The 23,462-nt window shown below is 44.3% G+C and overlaps 1 protein-coding gene across 1 annotated transcript; it reads left to right on the forward strand.

The window, feature by feature from the left end:
* Positions 1–4,825: 4,825 nt before the first annotated feature.
* NABP1 (nucleic acid binding protein 1) lies at positions 4,826–13,493 on the forward strand. Its single transcript, XM_059393090.1, has 6 exons — positions 4,826–4,929; positions 5,197–5,335; positions 7,740–7,811; positions 9,455–9,530; positions 9,984–10,050; positions 11,216–13,493. Exons 1-6 carry the CDS (start codon positions 4,839–4,841, stop codon positions 11,383–11,385), a joined length of 615 nt encoding a protein of 204 aa, XP_059249073.1. The 5' UTR covers positions 4,826–4,838; the 3' UTR covers positions 11,386–13,493.
* Positions 13,494–23,462: the final 9,969 nt, after the last annotated feature.

A 23,462-nucleotide genomic window follows, 5' to 3' on the forward strand; every position in this document is an offset into this window, starting at 1 on the left:
ATATCCCTTTAAGTATGAGGATTAGGATACATAATGAGATTAATCTGCCAATAAATAATTTTGTTTTATGAATTCTGAGTTGTTCAGTTGCCACTAATGTTTTGTTTTCTCAGCTGAACAAACAATGAATTCAGGCGGCTACTTAGATGTATGGTGCACCTGAAAGGAACTTCTTTAGAACAGAAACCGAAGGTGTTCACACTATCATTAAAAAGATAATGTAGCTGAGCTGAATTAACCTACTTTGGGATGCATTTCTTCCCAAGAGAAACTACAAACTTATTCCTCACCAGCGGACTTCACTGCCCCCACCACAATGAGACATTAGGGATTAAATAACCTGGTGTTGCACTTATCACTGAACTACAAAGCCTTCAAAAAAATCCAATTACCCACTTAGGTAACTAAAGAAGTGCACTTTTAAGGGCAAATAACCTGTTTCATAGAAGAAGTTATTTCATGTAAGGCTTGGTTTTAAATTCCAGCTCCGTAACTTTCGTAAAATAAGAAAACCTACTCCCAAAATATTATTAATATATTAACAATATGTATAAAATGCCTGGCACATAGCAAAGGCTCAGTAGTGTGTGTAAGCCTGTATCATTATAGGGATGATTTGTGTGGCTATGTTGTAAATATTTCTAAACATTACTTATAAGTCTTTTGGTTAAATCTTTTTTTTTTTTTAAGATTTTATTTATTTATTTGACAGAGATAACAAATAGGCAGAGAGGCAGGCAGAGAGCGAGAGAGGAGGAAACAGGCTCCCCAATAAGCAGAGAGCCCGATGCGGAACTCGATCCCAGGACACCAGGATCATGACCATAGCGGAAGGCAGAGGCTTTAACCCACTGAGCCCCCCAGGCGCCCCTTTTGGTTAAATCTTTTTAAGGAGATTAAGAAAAGGCTATTTCTTTTTGACCTTGCCAATTATGTTACAAAGTAGATTACCTTTGTAATGTGAGAACACTGTAGTTCTTGTTAATTTTTTATTGTTTATTTCACCACACAAGACATCTCCTTTCAAACAGAACTTGGTCAGCTACTCCACGGAGGTTGTCACAGTGGTGAATAGATGGGTAGCGCAGCAAAAGAGAAAATGATTTTTTTGATCCCAGAAACCAGAACGTGGCAGTGAGCGTAGGTAGTGGGTGGTGGTAAAATTTACAGGAAAACCCTTACCAGGGAGCACCCAGATAGGCAGACCCTGAAGTACAGATTCTAATGGATACACTTCTGTATTTTCTGTATTGTACTGGATCTCGCCACACAACCTTTTTTTTTTTTTTTTTTTTTTTTTTTTAATTTTAAACACAAGGGAGTGTTGGTGAGGTTCTGGCCACAATCCTCTGGTTCCCTCAGAGGCTGATGTTTGAGCTCTGAACAGGAGGAAGGCCTGAAGAACAAGAGTCTTGGAAGGAAGAAGACCCTGAGGCGATCCTGTGGTTGTCGTGGAGTCAGCAGTAGGATCCTCATCACCTGACCGGCTGGGCCTTTGTTTATTTTGCTGAATTACGTATTAGGAATGATTATCTGAGCAGCAACAGTTGTTTTTCTCGACAGCCACCCCCTTTCTCTTTTCATTAACATCACCCTTGAGTGGTAACTGGAGTTGGTTGAAACCAACTGATCTGGATTGAAGAGTTCCTGCCCTGTTCACACCATTTTGTTCCCTCAAGGCTGTCTCCAGTTTCAGTGAACACGAAAGCACTTGGTGGCCATTTCCTGCTTGAGAACAGCTGAGTGAGTCCGGGAGGAAGTAGAGGTTTGGCGAGTTCTCTCCTGTGGGGTTAGGGCAGGGCGGGGCTGCTAACTTCAGCTTCTGCTTTTGTGGGGCTTGGGCTCCTGACTGGTTCCTCTTCGGCAGTGTCGGTAAAATAAGTCTGAGCCCCATCTAATCCCCTTTCTGGGAACAGCGGACGGAGGGTGCGAGGAGGGGCCAGCTCGCTTTGTCCAAACTCTTGGCCGCGATTGTGCTCCACGTTCTTAATTGATCTCCTATCTGTTGTTAATCTTTTAGAGAGCTTGTCAAACCTTTAAATAAATAAAGGTCTGATTTAAATATTCCTTCTCTGAGGGACGCAGAGGGGGCTCAGTTGGTTAAATATTGTTTCTGTGAGAATGTTCTTGCCTGTGTTGAAGAAAATTGCTTTGAGGAACATCTAAATGAAGCAACAAGTCCTGCTGGATACTCTTGGTGGAATCAGAGCTTCTGATCTGAAGGGGGAGACTTTGGGAGCCCTGAGGTTGGATGTGGTTCTGCCAGGAACTGCCACGTTTCCTCATTTATTTGATGTTGAAATCATGCTTACATTATTTTACATCACTTTCCCTCATTACGTCAGTGTCTTTGGCTCTCTGGGCCTTACTGGTCCTGAAATGGAAGCTTTTGCTTCCTTCGGCATGTCTGGGCTGTCCTGGTCATGTAATTCTCTCCGAAGCCCTTCTCGGGCTGGGCTGTGTAAGATGATGCCACTTCTTCGCAGATGCTTGGGCCGAGGTGGTGCATCTAAAAACATGCAGCAAGAATCAAGAAAAACACAAGGCTTCTGCCATGCAAGTTCTCTGACTCTTCTCCCCATCTCTGTCACCATCACAAAGTTAATGATTCTTTAATGCTCTACAGATACGTTTTATTGCTAAAGCATGTAACTCTACCACTGCAATTTAAGTCTGAAAAACTACTTTTAAGCTGCAGGGCTCTGGGGGTGGGGGATGGTGGCGTCAAGACGGCCTGGATTGGAACCCGAGGTCGGCCGCGCTCTGGCTCTGCGTCCCGGCGAGTCTCACCAGCTGTGCCATGGGCTAACAGCCAGCGGCCACCGCCGAGGACGCGTGCGGGGCCTGGGGAACCGCAGCGCAAGCTACTGCTGCTCTCCTCGTCCTTCAGGGTAACAACGAAGCGAGGGAGCGTACTGAGTGTTTGCACTGGCCAGACGACGTCTGCGGTCGCAGCTCCCAGGCCGGCGGCCTCTTCCCAGACGATGGATCAGGACTACGAAGCTCCATCGGTGTCCGGAAGGTCCCACAGGACCGTCTGAGCCCAGATTTGCTTGTCAAGTGCCCGTTCCTCACGACGCGACGTAAAGAGATGAAAAAAACCTATTTTTCTGGCTTGTCGTTTCGGGTTTCCCGTTGCTGTTGCGGGACCGCGCGGTTGTGCACGATTGTGCGGTTGTGCGGGACCGTGCGGTTGTGCACGATTGTGCACGATTGTGCGGTTGTGCGGGACCGTGCGGTTGTGCAAGGACAGACCGAGCCCGCGGAGGGGCGCCGACGGGACGCACAGCGCACAGCAGTGCAGGGACCGTCTGAAGGGCCGGCGGTGCCCGTTCTGCGGTCACAACTGCGGAGACGGACGAGGGGGCGCCGGGACCAGGAGGGCGGGAAGGACACGCGGTGACACGGACTTTCCGGGCCCTGAAGCTCTGGGACACCGTACGGTGGACACAAGTCACCACACACCTGTCCCAGCTCACGGACACGCAAGAGCCAGCGACGTGCCGGCGTCGCTTCAGCAGCCGCGACCGGCGGACCCTCCGGGCCGGGGACGCGCGGGGCGGGGTGTCGGGGAGCGTCCGCGCCCCCGGGGCTCCGCTGGGAACCTAACGCCGCCCTAAACTTCGCCCACTGAAGAGACTGCGCGGAGGGGACGAGCGCGCCGGGAGGGAGGGGAGGACGGGCGTGAGGAGGGGCCCGGCCGAGTACGGGGAGGGCTCGGCCAGGCCCGCGGGTCACAACGTCCCGGGGACCTCCGGGAACCCCGCACCGTCCCTGGGACGGAGCAGACGTGGCAGAGCAAAGGCACCGGCCCCGCCCAGCCGAGGCCCCGCCCAGCCGAGGCTCCGCCCCAGCCGAGGCCCCGCCCCAGCCGAGTCCTGGCCGCGGAGCGGGGACCCGCCCGTCGGCCGGCGCGTCCCTCCGCCCACAGCCGCCCGGCCTGCGCCTCGGCGCCCCTCTCTGAACGACCCACGGGTCTTAAACACAGGCGCTGCCCCGGGTACCCGCGGGGACGAGGGGTTAAAGCGCCCGGGGAAGGCCGAACTCCCAGCCAGAAAGGAGCAAGGACACCCCGCGCCGCGCGGTGACCGCCCGGAGCCGGCAAAAAGCCGCCGGACTCCCGGACGTGGCTCAGCGACGGCGGCAGCGGAGTGGGCGGGGCGGGAGGGGCGGGGCCGAGCGCTCATTGGACGGCTTCGGGGGGCGGGGCTCGAGAGGACCGCCCGCGAGGAGCGAGGGAGGCTGCGCGTGCGACGCCGGCCGGTTCCGGACCCCTCGCTTCCCTTCCTGCGGGCGGGGCGAGCCCGGCGACGGGCGTGCCGACGCCCGTGACGTCACAAGGGGCGGGGCTGCCGGGGTAGGGGTCCGGCCGGCGCGCGGGCGCGTGCGGCAGTCGCGGTTCGGGCCGGGGCGTGCGTGGTCGCCGGGTCTCGGCGCGGGTCGCTGTCACAGTCCGTCCCTGCCCGAAGCTTGGGACGCCCGGGCCGCGCGCTCGCGCGTGTGTGTTGCGAGTGTGAGGGGACTCCGCGCGGAGGCCGCCCCTCGCTGCCTTTTTTGACCTTCCTTTTGTCCGAGGGGGGCCGCCCGGCCCGGGGTCGCGGCCGCCCCGCCGCAGCGCGCTCGGGTCCGGCCGCCGCCTGTTTGCTGTGGAACCCGGGAGCCTTTCCCCCTTTCCGCCTCCGTGCTGGGCGCCCAGCGCCGTCTGGCTGGTGTCCCTGGTCCCCGACCGGCCGCCCCCGCCCAGGGTCGCCCCCGCGCCCTCGCCCCGGCCCGGGAGGTGGGAGGCCTCGCCCCCCCGCCCCCCGCGCCTCCGCAGCCGTAGCCGCACCTGCCTCGGTATGAACGGGGGCAGCGACCCTCCTCTTTTCATAAAAGACATTAAGCCCGGACTGAAAAACTTAAATGTCGTCTTTATTGTGCTGGAGATAGGTAAGTGGGTCCGCCGCCGCCCCGCCGCCCCGCCGCCCCGCGCGGGCTGGGCCGGAGGGGGGCTCCCCGCCGCCGCCGCCTCGGCGAGGCCCCCGCCCCTCCCCCCGTCCACGTGGCCCCGGTGCCCCCCAGTCCCGGGCTCGGGTCCGACCTGCGGCGAAATCGCGGGGCTCGACCTCTTGCCCCCCGTCCGCGGAGGAGGAGTTCGAGCCTCTCGAGTCCTCGTTACCTGACGCACCCCTCCCCCTTGCGATTGAACCCCCGCAGGACGCGTGACCAAAACCAAAGACGGCCATGAAGTGAGATCATGCAAAGTGGCCGACAAAACGGGCAGCATCACTATCTCCGTGTGGGACGAAATCGGAGGTCTCATCCAGCCCGGGGACATCATTCGGTTGACCCGAGGGTAGGTGTGCGGAGGGACGGGGGAGGCTTCCGAGGTGACAGCCTGCAGTCACCCGCTGGGGACCTGACAGGTGCTGCAGCTCCTGTCTGCTCGGTGGCCCCCCGCGCAGTTTGGGGCCCCTTGGATGGTCATTTTGGGGAGTGGACAGCTTCGGGATGGAACACCCTCCCAGGAAAGCGGTTAGTTTGACCCCGGAATCTAGCCCACTTCCCCTCTGTACAGGTCAAGCAGATGGTTAAATACGTTTTGGGGATCACTGAGTGTTTTCTGTAGATTGGCAAAATTAGCATAAATTCATCCTACTTACTTTTTTGTTTCATAAATTATTTAATACAGCTGTCAGCGCTTTTCTAGCTTTTCCCCCTTTTTAGTGGCTTTTGAAATCCTGCCCTATTTTGTTCAGACAGGACATCAGATTGTAGTTGGACAGTTCAGCAGGTCTGCGGTATGTCCAATTTGTACCGGAATGGAAAAGTTAAGGGAAGTTCACAGTATCTGGAAGGCACATTCTGGAAGATGACTTCCGGTGCCTGCTGCCGTCAGGTCAGGGGAGTACACAAACCAGAACGATAGGCAGAAAAATGTTCGGCAGGAAGAAAAGTGTCAGATCACCCTGAACGCGGGAGGTTGGGTAGGCCCTTTGGTAATTCGTGCAGGCCTCAGAGCAGCTTCAGGAAGTGAGGCAGAGTGTCCTCAAAGAAGGAAGTGAGAGTCAGAGCATAGACATTTTATCCTCCTGCAGTGACTCAGGACACTAATTGTGTCTTTAAACGTCCACATCTGTAGCTGACACAAAAGAGAATTCCTGCCTAGGAGGGTGTGGCGCGGATTAGCATAATTGAAGTTTTTCTGGCTGCCAGAATGTTTCGCATCTATCTCAAGTAGTGTAAACAGCATCTCATTTCAGATACCTCCTTATTTTGTAGTCCGTGGGAAATACATAGGTATGTCCCTCAAAAAATTTGTGGAAAGACTAAAATCAAGTTCCATATAGTATTTATAGAGTTTCAAGGAGTATATTTTAAAGGAAAATTCAAAACTAAAGAAACTCCACTGTTTTGTAACTTCAGTGTGACCTTGAGGTTTTTACACTTGGGTAATTTCTTCATCTGTAAGATGGGAATAATTACACCTTACTTAAAAAATCACATGTGTGGCTGAGTCTGGCCTGTTGTAAGGCCCTTCAGTTCTAGTTGTATCTGTCGTTGACCTCATTCCCAAAACAAATGCAAGTTAAATGTTTACTTGTTGAAACTTCAAATTTTTTCTCAGCATGCGTTAACTTTCACATTACTAAGGTGAAATATTAGTGCACTCTTTTTCTTCTAAGTTGCTTTTTGTATAGCATAACAGTCTTTAGTGGATTACCCTTACTAAAGACGAATGTATAATGTGGAACTAGTATTTATTAATCTATGTTAAAAAATGAAATACAGTGACTTAGTTAACAATATTTAATTATACTTTGTCATTTTTTTTTAAGGTTTTATTTATTTGTCAGAGGGAGAGAGCTCACAAGCAGGGGGAGTGGCAGGCAGGGGGAGAAGCGGGCTCCCTGCTGAGCAAGCAGCCCTGTGCAGACCTGGGGACTCCATCCTGGAACTCTGGGATCTTGACCGGAGCCAAAGGCAGATGCTAAACCCACTAAGCCACCTAGGCTCCCCTATAATTTAACATTCTAGGTCTTAAAGTTACCATTGTAGTTTATAGAGAACCACTGAAAACCAAATTTTAGACTGATTTTACAATGTTTAATTTACATTTTTATTAGATTTTTGTGCAGGAATATTTAATGATGCTGTCTGTGCTCTCAGAGTTGATCAGAGTAAATAATCTGTTCAGCTAAATTGATGGTAAGGATTGCAGGTTTGGAAAGGCAGATAGGTGAGATTTGTGATTGTTTTTTAGGCCCTTGATTAAATTTTAACAAATTTTCAGTAGCTCATGAATCCTCCTATGTGTTTTATAGAGAAAAAGGAAAAACTGTTTTTATTGAATAATCTGAGGAGACCAAGTTAATGTGTATAAAAGCACATACTTGGTGTTGATAGTATATATGCTATGATTGAGAAATAATTTCTGCTTGAATCTCTTCAATTGAACGTTCTTTTGTTAATTGAAGATGTGATCTTTGGAGTATAACAATGCTTGCTTTTCAAAAAGACTTCCTGTTTTCTAGGGTTAGTTATAGTTTAGATAATTATGTCAAAATTTGGCAGTAGACTTCTCTTTGTACTGTTTGATTATAAGTAACAAGTTAATAAATTAGACTAATTGGTTTACTACCGTAGACAGAGTTTGATCTACACCTCCGTCCCGATACAAAAAAATACAGTATAAAGTTTCACTTCAGTAGAAGGAAATACATGTATTTTTACAGAACAGACGTTTCTTTCCTTTCTAGGTATGCATCCATGTGGAAAGGCTGTTTGACGCTGTACACTGGAAGGGGTGGAGAACTTCAAAAAATTGGGGAGTAAGTATTCAAATGCATTTCCTGTAAGTGAATAAATTACACGTAGTGTCTACAGAGTAACTGGTAGGTATAAACTATAAAGGATAAACTTCTTGGCTTTTCTGTATTGGTAAACTGAATGCCTTCAATAGCTTCGCTGTAAAAACAACTTTGCATGTATGTACCAGCTTAACAGCCATCCATATTGTTTCCTGTGGTTGAGAATAGTAGTTTTCCTGGCAAAGAGCATGAAGTTGCACTTGAGATGAGCCCCAATGGGGCCATTTCTGTAGAGTTTGGGAACACGCGTCTTTTAGGTGTCACAGTGCAGTTTTAAATAGGTTCTGTCTTCTGGTGAAATGCCAAAGAAGAAGCTAGGAAAGAAGTTAGGTTTCAGGCCAACAGTTTAAATTTTCTTTTTTCATTTATGGGTGAATATGTACTCACGGTAGAAGGACTTGCCAGCGATGACCATTGAAGTCCTGTATTTATCCACAGTCTAGGTACCGTACAGGCAGCTACAGTGCGAGCTTCCGTATACTCCTACCCTGGTAATCTCCACCCTGACTTGGAGGAACCATCCTCTCTAGGGGTGTAAAGGTAATTTAGCCTCCATATTAGCTTAGACATTTGGGATGTGTTCATAAAGTATTGTGTTGGCAGTGAGCCAAATCATTAGTTCATTCTGTTTGTAGGAGATTTGAAGACCTACAGAAGTCACACATGGCACACACACACACACATACACACACACACACAAAAGAAAGGTTCTACACTGTAGGGATAAAATTGTCGGGAAAAGATAATCTTGCTAGCTTTTCAAGATCAGAAATTGTTAACACTTTGCTTTCGCTAGGAGAAAAACTGTTTATGTTTGTTTTTAGAGCAGTATTAGAGCAACTTGTTATGAAAGCTCTTAGCGCCAATATCATCCAAAGACGTGGGGTTTTTCCTGACCTTCATGTATACAGAGAAAGAGGTCAGTTATGTGAAGAACCAGTGGAGGTCACTCATTCTTCCTTGACTTGACTTTGTTAGGGTCAGTCTAGGATATACCACAACCGATTTTAATTTATTTATGGGGTAAGGAGCTAAGTAAATGCTTATGTGTAATCTTCATATATGCCATAGTCAACTTACAAGAAGCATTTGAATAAACTGTTGTCCTAATAGCCACATGTCTTTGTCATACCTGCAGTGTCCGCTCTTAACCTTGAATGATTATCTTTGCAGATTCACAGTGATTGGTCAAAAGAGGGACTGGATGGGAGTGTGTGAATGGATCAGTGCAAATCCATCACCACTGCTGGAAAAACCACTCTGGAACCCTAAACCTGGTTCAGGGACAGCAGCCTCTGCGGAGCCATAGCACAGAGATGTGTTTCTGTGTCCTTGATCTTTGACATGATTTAGTTTTTGCAGTACAGAAGAACTAAAATAAAAAAGAATATTTTAAGTATTGTGGACCATTGAGTGTTTTAGAATGCTTTGATTTTTATGGAACATGGCGTTTAGGAAGTTTTCGTTGTATAAATAGTTAGCATGTTGCTTTTTAGTTAATTCATTTAACACCTAAATTCTTCATTCCTATAAGTTATGCATGTTACGCAAAGAAAGGTTGATTATTTTAGGAATCGTTTAACTTGTGCTTTATTTTCTTTCAGATTTTGTATGGTTTATTCAGAAGTGCCAAATTTCAGTGAACCCAACCCAGATTATCGAGGACAACAGAGCAGAGGGGTAATTAATCCAAATGTATATAGTCTGTTCATATGATTAGACTAATTTTGACAGGGTACTCTAATTCTCTGGCTAGGTGTTCAACCCTGTCCTACCCAGAAATAATGAGGACAGTTTTAAAAAAGAATATAAAGTCATTGTCATTCTGTATGTTTTGTGACATATATATTAAACACTAAAGATATATGTATATATACTCACAAAATAAATATATGTGCCATTGAGCACTTGGAGCAGTAGGGAGGAATATCAGGAGAACGCAGTAAGATACAGCAGAAGCTATGAAAGCTTTGGGAAACATTCCTGAATAGTAACATTGAATGGACTCGGATAAATCTTTTAAAAATGTGTTTAAAAAAAAAAAAAACAAAACTAAAGAATGGATATAACTTGTTATTATAATAATTTTTTTAATAAATCTTTAATCGGTTAAATTAAAAACATATTTTTTAGGCACACAATGAGCAGAAGAATAATTCCATGAATAATAATATGGGTACAGGTACATTTGGACCAGTGGGTAAGATTTTTTTTTTCATATTTGTGATCAGGTGTTAAGAAGTTAAGCGAATGTATCTTACGAAAGATTAGAAGAAAACTGTCATTAGGTGTGCATTGACACTAAAAGGGAGCTGCTAGTCCCCAGTAAGTGATTTCCTAAAGAGCAGATGAGCTCTCTTAAGCTAACGTACTGAGCATCTTTTTATTTTTAAAAAAACATTTTGTACACATGTATTTTATTTATCTGTTTAAATTCCTTGTGGTTAACACAGTGTTTTATGAGTTTCGCACACGCAGAGCAGTGGTTCAGCACTCCGCGGGGCCGGGTACGTGTGCTCTTAAGCCCCTTCACCTGCTTCGCCCTCGCCCACCCACCTCCCAGAGCACGTTCTGTATTTAAACGGTGGCTGATAATAAGAAATCTGTTTTAGTGACGCGTAATAGGTTTTCCATTGATTTTTTTTTAAACAAAATTTCTATAATCTGATGATTATTTATAATAGATGGAAAATTACTGATTATTTGGGCACACCAAAAGCCTTTTACCTTTAATAGCTCACCTTAAGTTTTTACACGTGCAGGTAGCTGCCTCTTCAAAAGATTGGCCTTTACCCCTCAAATACTCTCAGATGCCACGTTAATGGGTCTCTCAGCTGTGTCTTTTGAAGTTTTTATTCGGGAGGAAAAGCTTTGGGATTGGGAGTTCAGTCGGGTGGCTGAAGTCTGTTTGACCCGGTGGGAGCATGTTTTGGCACAGCTGGTAGCGATCACATTGTGGGAAACTTTGCTGTCTTGTCCTTTGAAAAATGAGAATTCCATTGTTCATTCTGAATTATTAACCATATTTGAACCTAATGCCAGTGTTCATACACTGTTTTACCTTTTTTTCTTTTTCCCTTACAATTTTGGCGCAGGACACTACTATGTTTTTCTTGACTAATTTCTCATTTTGTTCCCCAAACTGTTCTATTTCTTTCTCCATATTAATACAGCATCAAGCGAATACATTTACAGTAATTACATGTTTGGAAAACTCAGAACGCACATTGAGTCTTTTCTAGTAGTTTAAAAACAAGGGCATTTGTTTTCTCTACTACTACTTATAAAAACGTTCAGAACTTCAAATAGGTGTGTTACTATATATCAGTGTCTGAAATGGTGATGAGTTTTTATATTTTTTTTAGGAAACGGGGTTCAAGCTGGCCCAGAATCACGGGGATGCCAGTTTTCATATGCTGGTAGAAGCAATGGCCGGGGACCTACACATTCACAGCCACAAGGAACAGCTAATAATCAAACAGTCATGACCACAATAAGTAATGGCAGGGACCCTCGGAGAGCCTTTAAAAGATGACCTATGCCCAATACTCACATGTAGTTTTTAAACTACACACCCTACTTGAACACTTACTGCACTTTTATTTATCGTCAACTGTGAAAACTGTGTCCTTTATCGGTTTCCTGTTATGTTTCGGGTTTGTTAACAAGAGTGGATTGTTCTTATAGCAAAAGTGTTAAGCTGCTCAAGTCTCCTGTTGAAGAATTTGAAGAATGGGAAGACTCTGAAAAGTAGGGGCATTTATTTTTAGGGCAGAAAGATCAGTGGTATGCTTTAAAAACACGCCCCATTCTGTGGGTGAGTTCCTTAAGACATCAGCATTATAGCCTCTATGAGTCTATCTTCCATATACATTTTGTAATATTTAAAGTAAGGCTTAGTGGGAGATGTTCTTTTGTCTTAAATTCAGGTATTGCCAACTGAAGCAATAACCACCAAAACCGCCCCCAAAAACTCAGTGGTAATAGCAGTTTTTGAGTGTTTGTGACTCCAGGAATGATTGACTTCTTCATTTGAGTGACTGCCAAGAGGATTTTCCAAGGACTGAATCTTCTAAACTCTTGTTTTATTACCAAAAAAGAATATATTCTTTATCAGAATTATGGAGTAGAATGGAAATTGTATTATAACCAAGAATTTTTATAAGAAAGCTGCATTTATTTTAGGGTAGTCCTATTAATACTTGTTGTCAACTGTGTGCATTACACTGAAGGGAAACTTAAAACCGAGGCCTTGAATATTTATTTTTTGAAACTACTATTTCAAATATTAAAGTATAATTTGAGGGAGTTAAAAAGTCATAATAAATACTGATCTGATTATTTTAAAGAATTGTGGCACAGAGATGAAGGCACTTCAAATGGAATTCATGTGGGAATACGCAGTTAAGTTAGTGTCCTTAGGTACTTGAAGAAACTCACCCTGGAGTGAAAATCCTAGGTACTTAACTTTTATTTGAAAAGTGTGTGTGTGAATATTGTCCAAGTTTCTGAACATAATTCGCAAAGCCTTATCAACCAAAGTTAAACGGCTCTCTCTAAGAAGTGCGTACAGCTTTATTTAGAAATGTAAAGGTAGAATTTCTTTATGTCTTACAAATGACACCCAGTTCCCACTTTCTATTGTAGAGTGGGTAACTGGTAAATTTTTCCTTTGTTAGAATTCAGTTCTTCCAAATTAGCCCCAATAAAACTTGCATTAATGTTAACGGACTTCCCTTATTTTCACTCTTCAGTGATTTGCAATGGAGAGCCGGTAAATTTACCGTAGTTGTAATGATCACTTCAACCAAGGGGACTGCTTAGCTCTGTACTTGTCGCCTTTTGTCCCTGCCTTAAATCACAAAATAATTTAAGTAGACTCTGTTTTCTAAGAACGCCGTAGCCTTTGAATATGAAAATTGGTACCAGAATATTCGTTTCTCCAATTCAGTGTGTCTTAACAAATTGCTGTACACACTGAGTGTGAGACACTGGGGAGTTAAGGGGTCGGTGACGAGTCATCTCAAGGAGCTTATTCGTGGTTCATAGTACTTTGGTAACTAAGGTTTATATATTCTAGAAGGTTTTCTTTTAGCCTTAACTCCGTGAATTTGGCTTTGTGACTAATATCTTTTTAAGTTACAAGATAACATGTTGGAAGTAAAAATTTACTAAAAGTTAGCATATAAGTTTTTCTTTAAATAGGGGGAGGAGCAGTAATACACAATTTATTTGTGTGAATATGGTGTTAAAGATGATTTTAAAAGAATTTTGGAGTTTCAGAAAAGTAAACTATCGGGAGAGATAGCTGAGCTTCTAGTCCTGATACACTGTCTCCTCACCTATGATGTTGGACAAATTACTACACTTAGGACCTCTATAAGCCTTAAGTTCCACAAATACAAAAACAAGTAGAAGTATCCCTTTAGAGAGCTACAGAAGATTTTCCACGTAAGTGATGAGGGTGATTTCTGGCACGTAGTAGGCAAAGTGTCACCTGATCATACCTCAAGAACAGAAGAAGATGCCGCGTTAGGTGTGGAAACACTGTTATCCTCTAACATGTTGCGATTAAATGGAGAACGATCTAAGCTGTTAATTTTGTAATTGACATTTGCCTCAATAACTTAATCTTGTTCTGTGTTACTGTTTATTAACAGATCTCTTTTTTCTTAAGGGAAGCCTCCAAAACCAAAGCCAAGTGAATTACAGCCCATAACGAATGTTTGCCCTACCAGTCTGCTTGGACGGTTCTCAACAAGAAGAGGAAGAAAGTTTTCTACCTTCCTCTTCCCTGGTGCTTTCACTTGTGAATTTTTAAATGTCTAAACACCTACCGAAAACAAAACCACGTAGTTTAGAAATACACACCTACTAGAATTGGGCCCCATCTCATCTCTACAAAACAGTTCTGAAGTGGTTTCAAGTCTCATCAGCCAGCCGGCCTCTCCTCTCTGCGACAGGTTTATGGCTGGTGGCTGCACTATAGAGACGGGAGAGTGAACCTCACAAGGCCAGAGAAGGATGTGTAATAGTGAAGGTTGCGGTGTGCTTTCCCAAAGGCATTTACACAGGTTTTCCTATATATACCTATATATATGTACACACACACAAAAAAACCACACCTTTCCTATATATACCTATAGACCTATATAAAAAGAGGTGTCTTTTGGCTTTGCTTTCACAGGCTGGGGTCTGCGGGTAGTCTGCTCTGTGAGGACAGTTTAACTTGAGTCCCTGAATATTTGTAGTACTGAATCCTTGTGATTTGTATTTTTATTATTTAACATTTTAAAAGAATGTTTAATTTGCTGGGTTTAGTAATAACGCCAAAGGGATGATGCAGAACAAACAGATGGGAAGTTAGTAAAAAAAAATCCAACAGTAATTATGAGAACATTTAAAGTCTAGGAAGCTGGTTATGTGACCCCACAAAGTGTTCTCAGAGGTGCACACTGGCCGTCTCTACAGCAGCATGGAGACACAATGGCAGTTTTAAGTTTATATAGGTCTGGCATTCCAGTTACCAAAATGACTTCCCTTTTCTGTTACAAAACTAAGTACTGTTTGCTTCACGAAACCTTAGGCTCCAGTGACTCCTACGATCCTTTTCTTTGATGTACTTGGAAAGGTTCTCCCAACAGCAAACCTTGGAAACCACAGGAAAGCAAGTCCACACGGAGCACTTGCCCAGCATCTGTCTCCGCCTCTAGGCTGCTGCTTGGGACTACTTGCCCTGTGATGGCTTTTGCAAAAATCTCTTTTGCCTTTTCTTTGTTTAATTTCCCCATCTGATGAGAGTGTTTTCACATTTCTGGTAGAAAAGCGGGCTAGAGAGGGGTAAAGGCAGGTGTACTTGGCTGTGGTGAAAACCAGGCTTCAGCCAATGATTAAATGTTGGGATAAAGACTCACCCCCTCATTTCACAAAGTCATTGTAATGATTAACCGTTAAGGTATGCTTCTGAGGAAATGCGTGTGACCTTTGGAAAATAGCAGTCGTGAGTGGTGTGTGTAAGGCTGAGGGAGAAGCTTAGGGAAACCTCTTCCTTCCCAGGCCTGTTCACCTCTTCCCAATTCCTTTGCTTTACTGGGGATACACCAGAGTTTGTGTCTGAGTCCTATAACCACATCACTCCAGGTTTCTGAGCTAATAGTTTCTAACGATGTTTCTCAAAGCACAGATCGCAGACTAGAGAAAAGTCCATAGACTGTTCCTAATAAAACTTAGCACTTTCTTCATTAAGAACATTAGACCCAAAGATGTTCCTAAGGGCTCTTTTCCACTATGAGGTAACTGGTGTGATGTAGCAAAAGGAACATTTAACATGTTTGACAGGTAGGCGTTCAAGCCTTCTGAAAGGCCCTGATGGGGAGCCCACAAGCCGCGTGGCTCCCACGGTCGAGGGCTATGCCAGCCCAAGGAGTCTCCGTCCTCTTCCCACACCGTAGCCCTTGCCACCACGTGTCCCTACAGCCTCAGCTGAAGCCCTTGGCATGTTTTCAGAAACTTTTTTTAAATGTTTCCCAGCAAAAGTCGAATTTTCTGTTTTACTCCATCAAAACCTTTTGAATATAGAGTTCAGTTTCTTATCCATATATTGAATGTATGGGAGTAAAATTGACATGCTACTTTACACGCCTGTGATAGATTTTCCCCCCGAACTTGATGGAACTACGAGTTGCTTCTCTGCTCTATCTGGAGGAGGATTTGTAAGTGCAGGAGTGGTAGAGCTGAACTTGGAGTAAGACCCTACAGATTTTTGTCTCCTGCCCAGCATAGCTTGGGAGAGAGCATAGTTGGGAGAGAGCATTGATCTCTCTCCCAACATAGCTGTTTTGAAATGCATATGTAGTTTCTTTCATCATTGTTAGGCTAGAATATGCCACAGTTCTGGTTTGCAAAATGGGGAGACAGAGTTGGAAGCCTATGCCTCCAAGGAGCAGAACTGAGTAAAGCAGGTGGTGTCCGTACATATGGCCTCTGGATGTGAGCTCTGCTGACTTTTGAAAAGGTTCACGTAGAATGGCTCGAATTATGTCTATTAAAATCAGATCATCTATAATGATCTGACTTCATTTGGGGCTATATCACAGTAAAAAGCTTTTTCACCCTAGGTTTCTGTTAAAACTTTTTTGAAAATAGATTTTATTACTGCTTATCTCAGCAAATACATGTTTATTGCAGCCCGGTCTTCCACCGGAGCGTTCCTCAGTCGGTTGGCGGAGTGAGAAGTAGTGGGATTGGAGACGTGGTAGTGGTACACTCTCCTAAGAACGCCTGATAGAACCCCCCACCCCCTTACAGATCTCAGTCTTGGTCTGCACACAGCCAGCTAAGTATTTTCCACAAATAATATGCAAGGCATTGTTTGATTGCCGTGGAGACAAGTCTGTTTCAAACATTTACAACCCTAGTAAAAGATGACCTCTGACCTAGGTCCCAGGACTGCCACCGGAGTAAAAACACAGCTAGTGCCATCTACTGGGTGATGACTACATAGTTCTGTGGTTCGGAATGTGGCTTAACCCGTGGGGGAAATGTTCCCTCAGTCCCTTGGGTAAGGATTTTTGTCTGATGGTCTCAGCATGATGTAGGAGATCATTAGGCAGAAATGGAGCCATCTAATCCTAGTTTATGAACTACCAATGCTGACATCAAAAGTGAATTCCCTTAAGCAGCTTTATTAAACCCTGAGCTGCTCCCCAAAGCTGTAGACGCTATGGAAACGCCATCTTTTGTGTTCTTGCTACATTGGTCAACAACACTGGTGGGGAGTGTAAACTCAGAAATACCTTTTGGTGGGTGGTGGTTGGGTAAAAGCAGTTGAAGGAGAACATGAAACTGCCTTTTTTTTTTTTTTTTTTTTTTTTTTTTTTTTTGTATAATCCTAGCCAAACGGCCGATGTTCCCGTAGTGATGTTAGCTTTGCAGGATGAAATCTATTTTAAATGTCCATGACAGTGTGCTTTGGTGAAAAAGAGTTTTGAGTTGAGATCTTGGTTTGAATCTTAGATCTACTGTCTACTGGCTCCGTGACTGCGAGCCTCGTTATAAAATGAGGATAATGGGCTCTGAGGACTACATGAACCAATGTATGCAAACCCCACAACCATATCCAGGGCTCAACCAATGTTAAGCTCTTTCTCCATGAGCAATGTAAATGAGAGGCAAATACAGATCATTTTTTTCATGCCCCGAGAAGGCCATCTCATAATTTTAAATCTGAAATATTAAGCAACTTATATTAGTTACTGCAGTTAGGTTGGGTTTCTTTTGGTGTGTGTATGTGTGTGCATGTGTGTGTCTGTGAACAGTCAAGCTCTTGTACTTTGCTCGTGCAAGAAGGTGCGCACGCTGACAGTTCATCACGACGGTCTTGTAAGGCTGAGTCTTCACAAAGGTCAGCTTGACAGTTGAGTGTCTTGCGCTGTTTTTCTGTTCACCTTTGTCCAGAGGGTGAGGGCATGGTTATGAAAGCGCAGAGGACATGTTGGCCAGGGTTTGTGCCAGAGGAGAGGTCGATGGCCAATGGGCGGGCGGAGGGTACACCAGAAGGAATTCTGTGTTCCCAGTGACCGTCCTCAGAATTGCTGTACCCCCCAGCATGCAGACAGGTTTGTTTGCTTCTGATCCAGCACTAACTTCTCAACATTTTATCATGAAAAATTTCAAACCTACAGTGATGATGAACAATTTTAGAGTAAACATTTGTGCATCAACCACTTAGATTTTGTCATTAACATCTGACTAGTTTCATTACATCCATCTCCCTCATCCGTTTTTAATATATCCAAGTAAACAGACATGTATTATTTCAGCATGCTTATTCCCTGCCCAGCACGAATACTAGCTCAGTATTTTGTTGCCGTTTTTAGTATAGAATTTACATACAAAGGAATGCACAAAGGTTGGTTGTGTGTTGATAAATGCCCATGCCTGGGGAACTCACACTCCTCTTGAGATGTACAGAACATTTCCATGACCGCAGAAACTTTTCTCATGCCCTTTCCCAAGTGAACCCCTCTCCGCATGGCCCAGGGGCAGTGAACTGGGCCATGCGGATACTTAAAAAAATTTTTTTTTTTTAAATTTATTTGACAGCAACACAGAGAGGGAACACAAGCAGGGGGAGTGGGAGAGGGAGAAGCACGCTCCCCACTGAGAAGGGAGCCTGATGTAGGGCTCGATCAACTGAAGGGGAAAGTTTCCTATATGCCAAGGTCAGCTCTTGTTAAATCCCAACGATGCCAGAATACTTCCAAACCCAGCTTCACTCATCTTGAAAATGTAATCCTAAGACTTGGTACTTTTTTTTGTTTTGTTTTTTTATCTTGTCTCATTTCAATTTAGCTCTAGCTCTGCCCTTAATATCTTTTTTTCTTTCCCTGTTGAGATTTACACTCAGCGTCCTAGGCTCTTAAGGCAGAAACTGCTGGAATGAGACCAGCTAAGCGGGAGGACTTAACAGCGCCAGGACTGGGCTAGCAGGAGTGGGCTACCTGGGACTTACCACTTTGTCCTGAGCAGTCCTCAGGGAGGTGGGGAAACTCTGGGTGGATCTGATAAGAAGTAGCAGGTGTAGATAGTACCCTGAGTGCCGGGGTAGAAAGGAAACACCGGAACTTCAGTATTTTCAGGTCAGGGGCTCAGCTCTTCAGGTTTTGATTCTAAAAACTCCTAATTTTCTTAAGATATGAGCTCTCCAAAAATGCCTTCTGCTCCTTAGGGTTTGCCTTTTCATAGTTAGGAAACTGGAGTTGGCATACTCAAGAGTGTATCAATTACTTGCCAAGCAAAGACCTACTGCTCAGGCTACAGAAAAGCATCCCTGAGTGAAACATCGATTGTGAGTGTGTTTCCCCAGCTTCTGTGCATTCCTGCGTGGGGCCCAAACATGACACAGATGAATCACTGCCAACAAAGCTATTTCTGCATTAAACCCCACATTTCCTAACCTTAGATATTTTCTTTTTTTCATTAGTTGGTGCTTAAGGTTTCTCTCCTCTGCTTCTTTAGTTGGCTCCCTGTAATTTACTGAGTAGCCACTGTGTGCCAGTACTGTGCTAGTGACTTACCTCGATGAGCTCATGAAGCACACCTGTCGGGGGAGGTTTTGCTGTCTTCACATTACAGGTAGAGACTAAGATTTAGAAGGACTGAGTAATTTGCCTGATAGCGCACTACCAGGAACTGACAGAGTGCCACACCGCGAAGCCTGTACTTTTACCTACTTGTGGATGTGGAAGCGTGCAGGTTGTTGCTGACCTCACTGGGCAGTGCTGGGCAGGAGCTGGCGTTTGCTTTGGTTTTAAAAGGGGGTGTAGACTTAGCTCTACTATAGCAAAGGGGAAGGTGGAGAATGGAAATACAGAATTTCTGTGTTGTTACCTAGGATTGGTCGTACTTCATTTTTATTTGTTTTTTTTTTAAGATTTTATTTATTTGTGAGAGAGAGAGAGAGAGAGAGAGCGCACACAAGCACAGGCAGACAGAGTGGCAGGCAGAGGTAGAGGGAGAAGCAGGCTCCCTGCCAAGCAAGGAGCCCGATGTGGGACTCGATCCCAGGACACTGGGATCATGACCTGAGCCGAAGGCAGCTGCTTAACCCACTGAGCCACTCAGGCCTCCCGGGTTGGTTGTACTTTAAATGTCAACTGAATACAGACCCAAATAAAGAAGTTTAGTCTACTATGATAGGTCCTATCTTTGTAGGGAAAATGGGATAATTGGAGACCTGTCCCTGACCCCCTCAAATATTAGGAAACCATGGGTGAAGTCTCCTGTTATTTGGTAATAGAGAAGAGTTTTCTAACAATGGGTCAAAATCCAGAAACATTAAAGATTAGTAAATTTGACTACCTTTATATAGCTAAAAAATAGAGTATGAAGACAAACTTGGAAAAATATTTGTAATTTATATCCCTGAAAAAGGGCTAATATTCCCGATACATAAATAAACTTATAAAAGTAGAGACAACCACTGTCTCTGGAAAAAGGGACAAAAAAAAAAAGCAGTTCACACACACACACACACACACACACACACACACACACTTCAAATGCCCCCCAAGCATATGAAAGGAATATAGTTTTCAACTTCATAATGAGATATGCAAATTAAATGCCATTGAGATGCCATTCCTCAACTTTTCTATTGGTAAAAATATAAAAGTTTGAAAACAGACTCTTAGTGAGTGACACTATGAGAAACAGACACTTTCCTTTATAGTTGGAGGGAACGCAAACTGTTTAATCTCCAGGGTTAGGGGTATGATTTGGCAATTTCACATTGGACTGTGCCCTGTGACCCAGCCACCCTGCCTCGGGGGCGTCTATCCCTGTGGCCAGCTGTTTGCAGGGGCGGCTGGAATACCCCTGCCTAGCTGCACAGCTTTGGGCAGTCTCCTCAGGGACAAAGGACTTGTCCAGTGCCCTAGGACAGGAGCAAACTTAACGCAAGGAGAAAAACTGAGAAGTACCTGAGCTTTGGGGCTTGCTCTCTCCTGATGTGCTGGGAACCCGGAGCACGGCGCGGGAACATAAACGAACGCTGGCGCACCTCCTGGAGGATGGGAGACCGTTCCAGGCACCTTGGCTGATTGGCTGCCGAACTCCCGACACGTGGATGAGTCTATCTGGGATGATCCAGCGTCGGCTGAGGTGACAGCCGACCTCAGTCACACGAGTGGCCGAACCCTGCCAAAACTGCTGACCTGCAGAATCGTGAGCTAATAGTGATTTGCTTTATGCCACTGGGCTTTGAGGTGGTGTGCTGTAGGTAGCAAAAGCTAACTGATACAATGCTGAAGACACAGTGACAAAAATAGAAAAAGGCGTATTTATTGAAGCCTTGCCTATAACAGCAAAAGAGCGGAAAGGACTCCGGTCTGCCAGTTGAGGGATGGCTGAACACATTACTGTGTCTTCACTCCGTGAATACTAAGCAGCTGCGGTAGAAAGCTCTCTCCATACTTTCTTGAAGTGATTTTTAGAATATATTAAGTGAAAAAAGCTGGTATAAAACAGTAAGTGTGCTGCCTTTTTTAAAAAAGGGGAATGACTATTTGCTTTACATGTTGAAAATGAAGGAATTGGCAAGTAAAAATTATTTCTTAAGAGGAAGGGGACACGGACAGAAACTGAATTTCACTAAATACTTCTTGTTTTGTAGATATAATTTGAGAATCATAGAAATGGTTTGCATATGGATGCATATAACACATGCATATGTATAAAATCACAACAAAATGCATATCTAAAGCTAAAGCAAAATGAAATTAATGAATTTATTCATTTATATAGAATGGCAACAGAGAAGAATTATTTCAAGTATTGCAAAAAGACCATCCTTTCTCTATGAATTTTTAGTGGATATAACCTAAATCAAAATGAATTAGCAAAAAGTATTGTTAGTAATATTTTTATTCTGAATTTATTATATGTATGTGTTTATACAGTCAAGATAAATAAAACGCACAATTTTGTTAATGGTATCAGGAATCATGAAAAGATGTATCAAAGATGCTAAGTAAAATTATAAATTCTAAACAATTACAAATTTGAATGGGAAATAACACTATGAAGTCAAAGACATTTCCTTAAAAATAAAAAGCAACTTTTTCCAAAATTATTTTGGGATAATTGATGAGAAATTTCTTGATGGATCTAGAAGACAATTCAGGACCTCCCTGATCAATCACCAAGAAATAGATAGCCACACGTCATATATCTCCTCGTTTGAACCATTAGAAGTACTATCACCAATATTCTTTAAAAAAAAATTGGACCTGATTCTGTCCGAGTCTCTAGATCTGACTACGGGAGTGTGGGCTGTACGGGGCGGAGGAATGCCGTGGGAAATCACAAGAACAGCAGCCCTGATTCTTCAGCAAACCGGTTACAAGAAAAACAAGGGCGGGGGGGGGGGGCAGGTGGTTGTGGAAAAGGCACTTAAAAGAAGTATCAATCGAATGAATTGTTTGAATTCTGATTGGAAAAGAAACAACCAAGTAAAAAGTATTTATTAGACAGCTGGGGAAGTCTGAGCCGTGATTAGATATTGATTAAGCGTGACATGGTTTTGTGGGTGTGTTAAAAGAGTCCTTATTTTTTGGAGTTACGTTCTGTAGGAGTTGATGTAGCCAAGATGGAAACCACACAGTAGTTTGAACGGGGAGAGTTTAATATATGGAATTATTAGTAATAGGAGATGAACTGCAAAGGTTACCCCTTTAGAAGAGAAATAAGGAGCAGCCACTACTTCTAGGGAAGAGGCAGAGCACCCAAGGGAGGAACGGGGCTCCCTCTCCCAGTCACCCTCTAACGATGAGCTCCGGCTCTCCTTGAAGAGGTTCACTGGCATGCCTCCGGCGAGGGGTGGCCACCCAGCTCCATGGGAAGACGCCAGGCGGCCACTGTGAGACCGCCTGGGAAGCTGGCTAAGATGCCCGCAGAGCTCACTGAGCGCCGCGGTGCCTCCCAGGAGCTGTAGCTGCTTTCGGCTATGGGGACAAGCCAGGACCGTGGAACCTCCAAGAGGCCCCTTCTCGTCCAGTGCCCCTCTGGTGCCCTCTACAGACCAGGCTTAACATCCTGCCTCCCGGCTGGCAAAAGAGAATGTTTATGGGGTCCAGCGCCAGTATCCATATTGGAACAAAGCATGTGGATTCCCAGCAGACGAGTATTAAACTGAGAACTGGCACATATACGGAAGTATTTATAGAAGAAATAATGGAATGTCTGTGATTTGCTTCAAAATGATTCTGTGGGTGGGCGTCTAGATGAGACGAGATTATTCACATGTTGGTGACTGTTGAAGACAGGACTGGTTATACAAGGGTTCATTATACTCTTCTATTTTTATATATGTTTAATTCATGTATATGTCATATATTTGTTTATATATACATGAGAGATATATGAGACAGATACGTGTTTATATATGAGAGGTTTATGAGATACATATGTTTATATAGGAGATAAACATATAATTGCATATGCATAATGTATGTACTAATGTTAAAGCACTTCTTACTAATTTTTATTATAAAAAAGCTTAAAAATGTAAATGGAGGGGCACCTGGGTGGCTCAGTGGGTTAAGCCTCTGCCTTCGGCTCAGGTCATGATCTCAGGGTCCTGGGATCGAGTCATGCATCAGGATCTCTGCTCAGCGGGGAGCCTGCTTCCTCCTCTCTCTCTGCCTGCTTCTCTGCCTACTTGTGATCTCTGTCTGTCAAATAAATAAGTAAATAAGTAAATAAATAAATAAAATCTTTAAAAAATGTAAATGGACATAATATCTGTCCCTAGGAAGCTAAAGCTGTACATTATAATCTAGAAATCTAGGACTGTCCAGAATCTGGGGAAGCCAGGTATCAATACAATGTGATCAAACACGTCTGCCTGGGGAAAAGGAACTGACCCTCTGACTGGTTAGGAGAGAGAAAAGGATTTTTCTCCTATGAAGAATTTGGGGCTGAGGTTAGCAGGACGAACATTCTTAACGTTGAAAGGGACCAAAATAACGGCCTTAAGTGTGTTAATGGGTATAAAGCACTAAAATAGTGCCTAGAATATTCTATGTGCTATGCTAGTGTTCTGGTTTTATT

Source organism: Mustela nigripes, chromosome 3 (genome assembly GCF_022355385.1).
Source record: "Mustela nigripes isolate SB6536 chromosome 3, MUSNIG.SB6536, whole genome shotgun sequence".
NCBI lineage: Eukaryota > Metazoa > Chordata > Mammalia > Carnivora > Mustelidae > Mustela > Mustela nigripes.